Genomic DNA, 15,408 nt, shown 5'->3' with positions numbered 1-15,408 from the left:
ATGGCTAAATGGAATCCTTGGGATCATTTAATACGGAACCTGTTTTTAAACACAAGTCGTCTAACCACGGAAAGGGTGGTGTTCTGATTCCTAGGATAGGTGGCACCATGATGGCACCATGGTATGAGGCTTCTAACCACTAACCCTTTGCTCATTCTTTTTCTGACGATGTATGCCTAGATGTCCTTTAGTGGTACCGTTTGTAGAAATTCCCTTGTGTGTAGTTATTTTGGGGTAAAGCTGGCCATACACATTGGCCAATTTTGGTGGGGCCAGCTGATCACTTATTGTCTGTGGGGGCCATTTAAATCTATCATGACTGATTTTGTCTAGAAATGATCTGACAGTTAGATTTTAATTTGCCAGTTCCTTTAGTTTTTAAGAAGATAGACCACCACCAGAAGTGTCTGGCAGCATGTGCACTCCTGGCTGGGCGTTCATGTATATTCAATGGTTATTAGAGTAATCTGAGGTGTGAGTCTCTTTTTATGAGCTGAGGCAAGTGCTCTCTATCATCCAAAGTGCAAGAAAAAGTGCAAACGTGTCACACTAAAAAAACGTGCACAAAGGATGTGGTCTGTCGCTAAGCCCTTCCCCAACAGGAGAGAAGCCCCCCAACAAAGAGGTGTGAGTCAGGAAATAGAGTTTTTTAATATGTATGGCCAAGTTTAAGGGGTATTTCCATTTCTATAGGACATTTGGCAAAGGATAGCAGCATAACTTGTGGTGCTACACTCTTTGCGCAACTCCGATTGATTTATATGAATGAGGCTGGGAAACCTTGATACTTGAGATAAGTAGAATCCCTGTCATTCAGACATTCATGGCATGACTTGGGAATTTGCCAGAAATGTTGGGGAGGGGGATACCTCTTTAGGGTCTATTCACATGTACAGTATTCTGCACAGATTTGATACGCAGGATTTTCTGCTGCAGATGCATGTAAACTGAATGACTGGAAATCCTGTGCATCAAATCTGCGCAGAATACTGTACGAGTGAATAGACCCTTAAACTTACTCAGTTAATAAAAACATATCTGTGGATAAAAGATAAGGCACACACTATAACTCCGACCACTACACCTACAGGAGTAGATCCATTTCCGGACACTCATGGAAAACAGCATATTTTTATGGGTTAAGCTACTGCAGGGGATGTGTGGTATTACTTGGAGGAAAGTGGATGAAGGGACAGATTTCTGTTGTGGCTCATAGAAGAGAATGATGACCAGTGGACCCCTGTTTATGGTGTCCATATAACATAACAGGCATATACGCAGGGTTGTCTTCATGCAATGACCCCTTTAAACCCATTCATAATGACTAGAGATGAGCAAATCGAATCTGACAAATCCGAATTTGTTAAAAATGTCAGTAAAAATTTGATTTGCATTGAATTTGAATATCGCCATGATTCGATCACAAGAATCACTTCATTAAAATCCATTTAGTGCCATCCAGGCTCCAGGGAATCCAAAATGGCGGATTCACATGTGAGGACATGGGGCAAGGAATGCTGGGTGGACAGGAACACGGGTAGGCGGGATGACCCTGAATCACATGCAGCATGCAGCCTATCAGCAGCCATCCACCCCTGTGGTGTCACAGCCCTATATAATCGGCAGCCATCTTGCGGCCAGTCATTTCAGCGTTCTATTGCAGAGAGAGAGAGAGAGGGACAGAGAGCAGTGTATTGCACAGAAAAGCATTTTTACAGCAGTCATTCGCCTCCCAGTCACTTCAGCGTTCTATTATAGAGAGAGAGAGGGACAGAGAGAAGTGTGTGTTGAACAGAAAAGCATTTTTACAGCAGTGATTCACCTCAAGCCCAAGTCCAGCCTAAAAGGACTGATAGGGAAGGGAGTGAGATTGAGAGAGAAAGTGCAGTTTTGGGTGTAGTACACCGCGACTGTGTGCTGCAGCACTGGTGTGTACAACAACTAAAAAGCTAATACTAGCCAGCCAGTTAGGGTTGGCACTGTCTAGGTTGCTGGTGCTGCAGTCCCTCCCTTTTCAAGTGGTAGACTCTGAACCTTTCAGAGAACTGATGGCTTGTGCCGAGCAAAGCTGTCATTTCTTTGTGAAGAAGGCAGTACCAGCCCTGCACAGTTTTGTGGAACAGAAGATGGGCCAGTCCTTGAGCCTGTAGTTGTTTACCAAAGTGCACAGCATCGCCGACGTGTGGAGCTGTAACTACGATCAGGGACAATATATGTCCTTAATGGCCCACTGAGTGAATGTGGTTTCTGCACAGCTACAACAGCTATTTGGACAGATCACAATGCTTCTGCCTCCACGCTCTCAGGCCGTTGGTCCTGTGACAGTGTGTAACTCCGCCTCCTCATTCTCCACCGTTTCCTCAGCCTCCACTGCACGGACAAGTCTCAGTGCCCCTTTAGCATACCATGTGTGCAGGGCACGGCGTTGTAACGCTGTTCTTCACATGGTTTGCCTTGGCGAACGGAGTCACACAGGGGAGGAACTGCTAAAAGTTATTCATCAAGAAATCGAATCAAATCAAACTCCACGAAAACTGGAAGCGGGAACCATGGTGACCGACAAAGGGAAGAACATATTGTCTGTGCTGTGACAAGGAAGATTGAGACATGCGCCCTGCATGGCACATGTGTTCAGTCTTGTTGTCAAGCGGTTCCTGAAGTGTTCCCTCCATGTGCAAGACATCCTAACAATGGGAAGGAAACTTTGCATGCACTTCAGCCACTTGTACACCGCTTAGCACACCCATAGTCTGATTTGCAACATTTCCACACATTGGAATTCTACCCTCCATATGTTGGACCGACTATACAAACAGAGAAAAGCCATCACTGATTTCTTGATGATCCCCCGATTGGGAGACTCCCCTGTGTAACTTCAATGTCAGCCATTGGCAGCTCATATGTGACACCTGCCTTTGCTCAGGCCCTTTGATGAAGCCACATTATTAGTCAGTTGCCAGGATTACAGGATGAACAACGTCATTCCACTGCTTCATCTACTATAACACGTGTTGGAAACAATGGATGGTCAAGGCAATGGAGACATGGCGCCTACATCTCACGGCCACATGAGCCCTTTGGGGGCTGAACTGGAGGATGAAGGGAGGGACACAGTGAAGCACAGTTAAGGTTTCGCAAGATGGTTGGTTTTTCTACTCATCTGACAGGAGAGGAGGAACAGGAGGAGCTAGGGGGTTATGAGGAAGGTGAGACAGAGAACCCAAACACACTGTGGTAGTATGCATTGGAGATGGAGGCAGGGAGCCCTCCGAGTCACTTGCACAAATGGCACGATGCATGCTCACTTGCTTGCGTAGTGACCGCCGAATTGTCACCATTCGGCAGCGTTTGACTTCTGGCTCTCCACCTTATTAGACCCTCGCTACCGGCACAAAATGGGGGCCTTTTTTACACACACTGAGAGGGAGGACAAACTGACCTATTAGAGAGACATCCTATGTAGCTAGTTGGCCGATTACTATCTGTCCCATCGTCCATCCTCTCACAGGTCTAACTCGGGGGGCCCTCTGTGCTCACCTTCCACTGCCATGGCTGCTGGGGTGGGGTGGCAAGAGCAGTACCAACTCGATCAGCAGCAGCCTGAGTCTACAGTCGCTCATGAGTAGCTTTCTTTACCCGCACAGTGAAGCAACTCATCAGCAGCAGGTAGACCTGGAGCAGGACCTGAACCAGCAGATGGTGGCATACCTTGACATGACCATACCAACACACCTTGAAGATCCGCTTTACTTCGGGGCAGCCAAACTTGATTTGTGGCCGCAACTAGCAGAGTTTTCCCTGGATAAGCTGTCCTGCCCAGCCAGTAGTGTGCCATCAGAGCGGATGTTTAGTGTGGTAGAGGCCATAGTAACCTCAGGGAGAACTCATCTGTTCATGAAAAATGTGGAGACACTGACCTTTGTGAAGATGAATCAGGCATGGATCAGCCAGGATTTCTACCCACCATTGCCTGATGCATCAGAGTAGATTGACCATGGTGTCACACAAAAGAAACCGTTTACAAAAGAAACCGTTTACTTACCTGCCTCAGCTACTATTCTGATCCTGCAACCTGCCTGATGCCACACATCTGATGCCAAGTTTTCCTCTTTTCTCCCACCTTCGTCACCGGGTACTGGTATTGCCACCCACTGCACCACTCGGGTCACTTTCAGGACTCCTGATGCTGCTGCTGCCACCTATAGGTTGTCTCATTCTGCAACCATATGTTCTCCTCATGCTGATGCCACCTCCAGGCTGTTTCAATCTGCCACCATTTGTTCTCCTCATGCTTATGCCAGCTCCAAGCTGTCTCATACTGCCACCATTTGTTCTCCTCATGCATATGCCAGCTCCAGGCTGTCTCATTCTGCCACCATATGTTCACCTCATGCTGATGCCAGCTCCAAGCTGTCTCATACTGCCACCATATGTTCTCCTCATACTGCTGCCTCCTCCAGGCTATGTCATTGAGCCACTATATGGTCTCCTCATGCTTCTGCCACCTCCAGGCTGTGTCATTCAGCCACTATATGTTCTCCTCATGCTGCTGCCAACTCCAGGCTGCGTCATTCAACCACTATATGGTCTCCTCATGCTTCTGCCACCTCCAGGCTGTGTCATTCAGCCACTATATGTTCTCCTCATGCTGCTGCAGACTCCAGGCTGTGTCATTCAGCCACTATATGCTGCCGCCAACTTCAGGCTTTGTCATTCAGCCACTATGTAGTCTCCTCATTCTGCCGCCACCTCCACGCTGTGTCATTCAGCCACTATATGATCTCCTCATGCTGCCGCCACCTCCATGCTGTGTCATTCAGCCACTATATGGTCTCCTTATACTGATGCCACCTCCAGGCTCTGTCATTGTGCTACTCCATTGTGTCGCTCTGCGACAGTGATTCTAATAGCGACGCCTCTGATCTGCATGTCAAACTGAATAACAGTACTATTTCACTATCCCAGAACACTCCCTATGCGTGTTACAGCAAGGCAAAGTGTTCTACACCCCTTTTGAGGCTCTCTGTAGGCCAGAATAGATGTTTTTAATAGACATTCGCCGCAAATAAATTCAGACCGAAACCAATTTTTGGGGAAAATTCGGCCGAATCAAATTTTTCAGAAATTCGCTCATCTCTTATAATGGCATTGTTTAGGATCACATTCTGTATAGATTGCCAATAACCCCTAAAATCATATCCTGTAGTGGGAACATGGTACCCCCACTGGATCTACAGTCTCCAAAGAATTAAAGGGTTTCTTTCACCGATTCCTGTGTCGTGAGAGCATACTGAAAAGATATTGTGGAAGTGATAGGGTGAAATGTATTCAGTGACACTTGGTGTTGTTTTCCGCTGCATCACTCTTCTATTTACTGAATATTTTTCGACTCCTTTGTCATTTCATTTTTAATGAAGTTTTTCATTAAAAACATCAGGATGTAATTATGCTCTTTTTAATATCAATAGCCTGGTGCGTCTGTAAACATAATTACTTATTAGTACTAATTATAATTGTTTTTTTATTTAGAAAGAAATGCACATAAAGTAAATGGAGAAAATCATATTATTTACATCCCCTATAGCTAATGATTTAACATTATTACTTCTCATTTTGCATTTTATGTGAGTAAATTACATAAGTTGAGGAAAATTAAACTCATCTCACCGCCTTGCTGGATACTTGGCTTTGTTTTCACAGGACTCTTTTCATTGGTGGAGAGTTTTTTTTTTTTGTTACCCCATAGAACCCATGGAAATAAATGGATGATGCCATGCCTGAAGCATGTGCTTCCTTGGAGGGCCCCATTCTGCAAATCGGGGGTCTAACCACTAAGACACTAATCCCTATACTATGCTTAATATTTAATCTGAATAAAACCTGATATGTTTTCGAGTGATTTTAAGACACATTATGGGCAACCACCTCCCTTTTTTGTGTACAGGAAAATTACTTTTTTTGGTGATTTTAAGAATATTAGAAGTTATCTTCTATCCACAGAATTTTGTGTTACTAGTTGCTGGTGGGGGTCTGACAGCTGAGACCCCCTCCAATAGAACAGAGGTCAATTGCACCCCAAAGTTGAAAGAGCGACAGCGTACATGCTCAACCAGTGCTCTGTTAATTTTGTATGAGACTTCTGAACATTCCAACTACTAGGACCCCCATTGTTCAGCCAGTTATCCACTGTATGGTAGATAGGGGAATAACTTGCAATTGTGGGATAACCACTTTAAGACTCCAAATGTATTTGCTTTAGTTTAGTGAATGATTAATATTTTGTTTGGACACTAATATAATGGGGATGTAGATTCATATAAAATGTGTGCATAGGTAAAATTGTCCTATTGCCCATGGTAGTCAGTGAAGTACTTGCTTTCATTTTAGCCCCCGGGCACCTCAGTTTAAACTTTCTTTTCGCTCTTTTGATTTTAGGACTAACCCCACCAACAACCCCACCTCACAAAGCCAACCAAGATAACCCATTCAGGACTTCTCCAAAGCCGAAGTCTTCTTGCAAGTCCAGTGTGCCACCCGCTAAGAAACCTCGTTACATTGAGTCTTCCAGTATTCAAGTTATCAACTCAAAAAAAGGTCCTGAACAATCTGAACTGTATGCACAGCTTAGCAAAACCTCTGTGGTCATTGGACAAGAGGAGAAAAAGGTGAAGCGACCTAGTTTACGGCTTTTTGGAGACCATGACTACTGTCAGTTTATGAATTCAAAATCAGAAATACACATTAGCTTATCACAAGATTTACAGGCCTCAAGACAACTTGAATGTAAGGATTCCCTGCCTGGGAAAAAATCACTAGTCTGTTCACTAAAGGTTCAAGAGGAAAGTCCAAAAGACAGTTTTGAGGGAACCATGACAAGTTCTCAGAACAGCAATCGCAAACCCCTGCAAGACCAGGAAATCCGTGCAGAACTCAATAAGCACTTTGGTGACCCAACACAAGCAGTTTATGAAGAAGAAAACAAAAACAGTGTCCTTGGAAACAATGGTTACAACGATGATCAGTTCTCTAGACTACCTATGTTTTTAACGTCTGGACTGGGTATGGATAGTCTGTTTGATGACAGCGAGGATGAGAACGATAAACTGTGTTATTCCTGGGATGGAATGCAATCCTATTCATTATTTGATGTATCGCCTTCTTGTTCATCCTTCAATTCTCCAAGCAGATATTCTGTATCCCCACCGACATCCTTATTTTCACAAAGGATTTGTTCTCGATCAAGGTCTAGATCTTTTTCTCAGCACAGATCATGTTCACGGTCTCCATATTCACGTTCAAGATCCAGATCGCCATCAAGCAGATCTTCATCAGGGTAGGTGAAAGATAGTGATATTATGAAATTGTTAATGCCTTCTTCTAAAAGCCTTGATCACACAGATTGTTATTCTCCACTACTTCAGATTTATAGAAGACAAGAAAGTATACAAATGTGTTTGAAACCCAACTTTACAATCATGTTAAAGTTACTGTCCATTTGGTTGGGGCTAAAACTTAGTTTCAATGTTATTTTTCCCAAACTGGCCAATGATATATAGACACCAAGATGCAAGATTATAAGGCCTAGTCAGCAAATTTTTTGGAACATGTGCTTGTGTCAAAGGGCAACAAAACATTACTTAAACATTACTTACTTTTTTTCTTTTTTTTATGTTTTTACTCTCTTGAGCATAGTCAACTGACAGGAATATATTATTTATTGGTTGAAAAAGAGAGTACAAAATAAAAAGTATGTAGTTTTTTTTTAGATCTTCATGTCACGGTCAGCCCAAGGGCTAAGTCGAAAAGTCAAGTGTCTTGGGAAAAACAAGATATATGTTAAAGGCCAACATTAAAAACAACTTTGTTTGACCCCCACCGAGAATTATTGGGTCAACTATGCTTGTAATGCTATGAATTCTCCTGTTCAACAAGTACCATCCATAGCCTTTACTTAGATAGCTGAATTAAAGGATGCCAACTAAAAAAAACTTAAAAAATTAGGGGTGATCATAGCAGCCTATCAGATGTGTGCAGCCTTTATACACCTGACTGGTTGTTATGGATATTGCAGTTGCTTTTTTCCTCTAGTCATCACAAACTGGTCTTAGTTTTCCTATAGTCATAGTATGCATAGTAAATATTGTGCTTAAAGGCTATAGGCACCTTTGAGGGCATGTTTTAATATTTAAAAAAATATGTGGAAAAAAACTGTAATGGTTTTTTATTGAAAATGTTTAACCATTTGGCCTCTGCTGCTTCTGTTGTATTTCCATGACAGATCAACTAAAACTTGTCATATGAATTAGATTAAAGTTGTCAGGATTGACCAACCATTTATGTGTATGAGGACCTCCTAACTCTACACCTATGGCAGATATCCAGGGAGAAAATGGTCAGGCATATTGGATTTCAACATGCCTAATCCTTTTATTCCTAGGGAAATAAGTTGTTGCTAGACAGCAGAGGTGTCTGGCAGTGGCTTTCTCCCCCTTTTCTATTCAGCAAACATGCAGGCTTTGCCAAATGTGTAAGTGTATGGGGAGAACAGAAGAGATACAGATATAGCGCACCCTGCCTGGTGAATGTGAGGTAAACGGTGATGCCTTCTGCACTCTATGCATCACCGCTCACCCGATGCAGACTTGCCCAGTGTAGAGGGGTGAGTGGCAGTGCACGCATTCTGTATATATCACCACTCCTCCATCTTACAGTAGAAAAACAGCAGGTTGTTGCCTCTTGAGAGTCATCAGCCCGCAGCTCAATGAGCGTAATTGGGCTATGCTAAAAGCACCAACAGCAACACCCCCAATCCGTTTGGTAGCCACTACTTCTGTAGCTGTGTACTCCAGCTATTTGAAATACATGGCCAGCTTAAGCTTAGGTCTGGTAGGTAGGGCAGAATTTAATGTGAGTGCGTTCCGCAGAATCTTTGTGATACATAGAGACTGTGGAACAATAATAATAATAATAATAATAATGGAGACTATTAGACAAATATTATCAGTACTTGGTTTAGTTTTTTTTTAACACTTAACCCAAATTATTCACATCAGTACTTGGTTTAGTTTTTTAACACTCAACCCAAATTGTTCACATGAGTTCTAGGTTCAGATTTTTTACACTCAACCCAAAGGTAAAGGGGTGAACTTTTTGAGCCTAACCTATGAAGATTCTTGTACATTTTTATTAATTTTGCTGAAAATCGGCATGAGCAAAAAAAAATCTCTAGTTATGAGACTGCTCCTTGAAAATAGAGATGTTTGCTTGTATATGGGCTATATAAAGGCTTTAGGTAACAGTATGAACTCCAGCTCATTCATATGGCATTTATCACAGAAATGTATGATGCTGTCTGTCAATCGTGGCTTTTCTCAATCTGTCCCATAGGGGCAGAGAGCATTATTTATTAAGCTTTAATGATTAACCCTTGTGATAAGTGTGGGTCTGAAACGCATTCCCTCAAACCCGGTGTCAGGTCGTTCTTTATAAATGACTAAGATAGTGTTTGGAAAGCTGAAGAATGTGCAGGGGAGAATATATGGAATGCACAGGCGTATAGGAGGTAGAATTCATGCGATAAAAGGAACAATATACCTACTTTAATCAATCAAAACTATTGATTTCAAGCACACTTTGTCCTCCAATATATATAAAAAAGATAGTATTGGAATAAAATATATGTGTATCAGGTCAGTCAGCCTTAGATAGTGTAATGGTTCACCGGAGCAGAATGTACGTCAGGCGCATTCCCTTGTAACATACATTCTGCAGGTCAATGCACTCAGCGGGGCTCACATCTAATTAACATACATTAATGAATTACACATCCCTATTGATCGGCTATGCGTTCTCATTCACTGCTGGATATGATACACTCTTTTGCATGATGCTGTGCAGGTTTGCTTTTTTTTAGTTTTTTACCCCTATTTTTAAAGTTGTACTTTCTCTGTTGTGTTTTTTTGGCTCTACTTTATACTTACTTTTTTCACAACTTGCCTTTTGCAACGTATTGTGAAAAATGTTTTTCCATACTAATGGATCTTTTCTTTAAACAGCAGTATATGATTTTTATTAACCAGTTCCAGGACCATTAATATATTTTATATAGGCATTTTAGGTAAAGTATTCCTGACTATAGTTTTTCCTGACTATAAAAGGGTTGTACATAGTAGATAAACATGGTCTTTTTCTGGCAAAAACAGTACCATGGGAGGTGTCTCATATTGCACCCCAGCTGAACTGAGGTGCAGTACCATATACAACCTGTAAAAAGGTTTGGTGCTGTTTTTAGAAGAAAGCAGCAAGCTTCATTGGAGTGAACAGAACTGGCCTGCAATGCCATATACACTGCTCAAAAAAATTATAAAGGGAACACACAATGTAACTCCAAGTCAATCACACATCTGTGAAATCACACTGTCCACTCAGGAAGCAACACTGATTGACAATCGATTTACATGCTGTTGTGAAAATGGAACAGACAACAGGTGGAAATTATAGGCAATAAGAAAAACACCCCCAATAAAGGAGTGGTTCTGCAGGTGCTGACTACAGACCACTTCTCAGTTCCTATGCTTCCTGGCTGATGTTTTGGTCAATTTTGAATGCTGGCAGGTGCTTTCACTCCAGTGGTAGCATGAGACGGAGTCTACAACCCACACAAGTGGCTCAGGTAGTGAAGCTCACGCAGGATGGCACATCAATGCGAGCTGTGGCAAGAAGGTTTGCTGTGTTTGTCAGCGTAATGTCCAGAGCATGGTGGCGCTACCAGGAGACAGGCCAGTACATCAGGAGATGTGGAGGAGGCCGTAGGAGGGCAACAGCCCAGCAGCAGGACCGCTACCTCTGCCTTTGTGCAAGGAGGAGCAGAAGGAGCATTGCCAGAGCCCTGCAAAATGACCTCCAGCAGGCCAGAAATGTGCATGTGTTCACTCAAAAAGTCAGAAACAGACTCCATGAGGGTGGTACGAGGGCCCGACATCCACAAGTAGGGGTTGTGCTTACAGCCCAACACCGTGCAGGATGTTTGGCATTTGCCAGAGATGACCAAGATTGGCAAATTTGCCACTGGAGGCCTCACAGATGAAAGCAGGTTTACACTGAGCACATGTGACAGACGTGACAGAGTCTGGAGACACCTTGGAGAATGTTCTGCTGCCTGCAACATCCAGCATGATGTTCAGTAATGGGTCAGTAATGGCGTGGGGTGGCATTTCTTTGGGGCACCACACAGCCCTCCATGTGCTTGTCAGAGGTAGCCTGACTACTATTAGGTACCAATATGAGATCCTCAGACCCCTTGTGAGACCATATGCTGGCTGGAGTGTGTCAGCAGTTCCTGAAAGAGGAAGACATTGATGCTATGGACTGGCCCCCCATTCCCCAGACCTGAATCCGATTGAGCACATCTGGGACATCATGTCTCGCTCCATCCACCAGCGCCATGTTGCACCACACACTGTCCAGGAGTTGACGGATGCTTTAGTCCAGGTCTAGGAGGACATCCCTCAGGAGACCATACGCCACCTCATCAGGAGCATGCCCAGGCATTGTAGGGAGGTCATACAGGCACGTGGAGGCCACACACACTACTCATTTTGACTTGTTTTAAGGACATTACATCAAGTTGGATCAGCCTGTAGTGTGGTTTTCCACTTTGATTTTGAGTGTGACTCCATATCCAGACCTCCATGGGTTGATAAATTTGATTTCATTTGAAATTTTTTGTGTGATTTTGTTGTCAGCACATTCAACTGTGTAAAGACGAAAGTATTTCATACAATTAGTTCATTCATTCAGATCTAGGATGTGTTCCCTTTATTTATTTGAGCAGACAGATGTTATGCTGTTTTGGGCGGTTTTAACTCTAAACAGTGCCTTTAAAGCGGTTTCCTCATCACAGACAACTCCTTAAATATGAGAGCCACTGCTGCAGTAATCAGCTGACAACTGCATGTCCAAATCTCAACATCCCTAAAAAAAGAGGATTTTGCTGAGGGAGGTTGCTGTTGGCAATAACTTTAACCTAAGGGAACTGTTGCATTATATGGGTGCCATTCAGATATATATTAAAGTTAACCATGAAAAAAATAGCTGCTTTCAAAAAATAGTGCATGTGGAATTAAACTGGCAGTGGAATTGAGCTCCAGTACCACACAAAGCCTGTAGACAAGAGTGGCACTGTAAGAAATAAGCAATGTATTGCTAGTGGTTTTCTGATCAAACTTGTGCAAGGCCCCTCTATGAAGAGTCCACCAGTCTCTGTTCCCCCACTGGTACTATTCCAATGGTGCTTCTTTTTTTTATTCAAACACATAGGAAATGCCTGCTCAGCCAATCACTGGGCACAGTGGTGACCTGCTTTAACAAGTGATTGGCTGAGCAGGCATTACCTGTATGTTGGAATCAGAGAGTAGAAAACACTGACAACCCAGTTCGATTGGCACCGTAGAGGGGATTGGAGACAAGAGTTTACAGTTATTTTATGTTATACTGGCACCATGTAATACCTCTTGAAAGAAGCGTTCCAGAATGTATTTATTTTATGCTTCTATAGTGCAGCGTAGGCTAATATTATAAAATAATCTGGAGGGTTTTGTGTATGCCTTTTTTACCTTTTTTTGCTGACGTGGCAGGCATGGGATAGGCTCAGTTGGTTTACAAATGCACAATGATATAGGTTGTGTAATGCAGCCTATATTTCCCATGAGTAATCCTACTTTGGGAGGGGAGTTTGATTATTGCAGCTGGTCACATGATCAGGCTGCTGGTGCTAGAGATTACCCCAGTGAACTCATTAGACTCATAAGTGGGTTTGTGTCAGTTCACACTTCATGCGAGTTCATTTTTTAGAGAAATATTACGATGAAGCAAAAGTGATTTCATAATTAATCCATTTTATAGGGATTTGTTTGACATCTTTAGGCTGTGTTTTACTGCATTTTAGCTGATGATGCACCGATTTTCCAAAATCGTGGCAGAAATTGCAATAACATTACATTACCATATCTTGCAGAATTGCATTAAAATATCTCCATTTTTGCCATGAATTGGGAAAAATCACAGCAAAAGAACTAAAAAAAAAAAATAAGCAAAATAAGCTGCCTCTTTAGGAATGTATAACTGCTATATAGCCTGATCCCATAGAGATAACAGATGAAGCTGGGAGGGGTGGGGAGAGGTTTGGGAGCAAGTAGGAGGATCAGGACAGCAAAATGGTAACTGGTCATCTTGCTCATGGTGCTTGAGACTATGTCTGCTTGCCAACATGTTAGGGCTTTTTATATATGGGCCATTTTATGTACTCATTTAGTGGATGAAATTGGGCTGGCTAGTACTGTAATAAAAGAGTATTACTGTATATACTCGAGTATAAGCCAAGTTTTTCAGCACGATTTTTCGTGCTGAAAACACCCCCCTTGGCTTATAATCGAGTGAACTCTCTGCCCTCAGTGGTCTTCAACCTGTGGACCTCCAGATGTTTCAAAACTACAACTCCCAGCAAGCCCCATTGACAAGCGATGATGATGAAGGGGGGGGGTGCTGATGACAGGCGGTGATGATGAAGGTGGTGGTGTGGGATGATGACAGGCGGTGATGATGAAGGGGGTGTGTGGGATGATGACAGGGTATTGATGACAGGCAGTGATCATGAAGGGGGTGTGTGGGATGATGACAGGGTAATGATGACAGGTGGTGATGATGAAGGGGGGGTGTGGGATGATGACAGGGTAATGATGACAGGCGGTGATGATGAAGGGGGGTGTGGGATGATGACAGGGTAATGATGACAGGCGGTGATGATGAAGGGGGGGTGTGGGATGATGACAGGGGGTTGATGATAGGCGGTGATGATGAAGGGGGGATGATGACAGGGTGATGATGAAGGGGGGGATGATGACAGGCGGTGATGATGACAGGGTGATGATGATGAGGGTGTTAATGACGGGGGTCTGGATGATGACAGGGGGGATGATGTATTTCCCACCCTAGGCTTATAGTCGAGTCAATAACTTTTCCTGGGTTTTTTGGGGTGAAATTAGGGGCCTCGGCTTATATTCGGGTCGGCTTATACTCGAGTATATACGGTATACTGATGTCTTAATATGAGAGTCCCTGTCCTGTTAACGTCTTCACTAACCAGACTACATTAAAGGAGTTTACTAAGACTTTATTATTGATAGCCTATTAGGATCAATGTCAGATCAATAGAGGTTTGACTCCTGGCACCCCGGACCAATCAGCTGATTGCAGGGCCTTGGCACTTCAGAGAGTACTGAGGTCTCTTTATTGTTTATCAGGCACAGTTCTATATATTTTGTAGTAGCGTTGTTGGTATTGCAGCTCAGCCCCATTTATTTGAATAAGACTGAGCTTCAGAAAGCTGCAGTACCAGGCACAGCCACTAGATGCCACTGTCCATGGTAATTAAAGAGGTTGCTGCCCGAGTCTCTACTTCCATGCTCCCTGGTCATCTCGGAAGTATACAATTTTTAAGGCAAGAGGAGGTGGGTACCAGTCATATGTTTTCTCTCGCACACAATGATAATGACTGGCACCCATCCTCTCTCCTCTTGGAATGTTATCTGTACCCCTCTGTCTGCTGATCAGTGGGGTATGAAGTTTGAACCCCAATATTCCTATATTGATGTATTTTTCCTATGGACGACCATCAGTACTAATATCTAGGAAAGCTCCTCGAAATGTTCTTGTATTATGACATTGAATTATATCGGACTGCTCTTCTTATTTTAAGGTCTTACTGCTGTTACGAAACAAATCATTGTAAACAGATCAACTCTCGATCACGGTCACCATACAGCCGTAGAACCCAGGTAGGAGGCTTCACAATGGTAAATGTGTAAGGCTTGTCACATCCTCCTAGATAATTTCATGCATTTCATTATTTGGTTGCATCCATTTCTAGATATGACAGCTATGAGGAATACCAACAAGAGTGCCTGAAGAGGGAAGAGTATCGCAAGGAATACGAAAAGCGAGAGTCAGAGCGAGCAAAACAGAGGGAACGACAGAGGCAAAAAGCAATTGTAAGCAAGTAAATATGTAACAGTACATGACTTGTCAAAATGGGACAAATCATCTCTGTATCCATTACGTATTTATTGATTATTGTCTATCTGTCTTGTATCTATCTAATCTCCTGTCCTATATCTATTATCTATCTATCTATCTATCTATTTATCTATCTATTATCTATCTATCTTATATCTATCTATCTCCTATCTATCTATCTATCTATCTATCTCATATCTATCTATCATCTATCTCTCTCTCTCTCTCCCCCCCTATCTCTCTCTCCCCCCCTATCTCTCTCTCTCTCTCTCTCTCTCTCTCTCTCTCTCTCTCTTCTCTCTCCCCCCTCCTCCTCTCTCACTCTCTCTCCCCCCT

The 15,408-nt window shown here is 43.0% G+C and overlaps 1 protein-coding gene across 1 annotated transcript in view; it reads left to right on the top strand.

Annotated features, from left to right (window-relative positions):
- Positions 1-15,408, top strand: part of PPARGC1A (PPARG coactivator 1 alpha) — a gene marked incomplete in the record, with an annotated part of 122,141 nt that overhangs the window by 97,779 nt on the left and 8,954 nt on the right. Inside the window, 2 exon segments of the mRNA XM_056555607.1 lie at positions 6,436-7,333; positions 14,756-14,823. Of these exon segments, the coding sequence (XP_056411582.1) occupies positions 6,436-7,333; positions 14,756-14,823 (966 nt within the window).

Source organism: Hyla sarda, chromosome 1, assembly GCF_029499605.1.
Source record: "Hyla sarda isolate aHylSar1 chromosome 1, aHylSar1.hap1, whole genome shotgun sequence".
Lineage (NCBI taxonomy): Eukaryota > Metazoa > Chordata > Amphibia > Anura > Hylidae > Hyla > Hyla sarda.
Note: the sequence above shows the minus strand (reverse complement) of the source record. Positions and strands in the feature narration are given on the sequence as shown.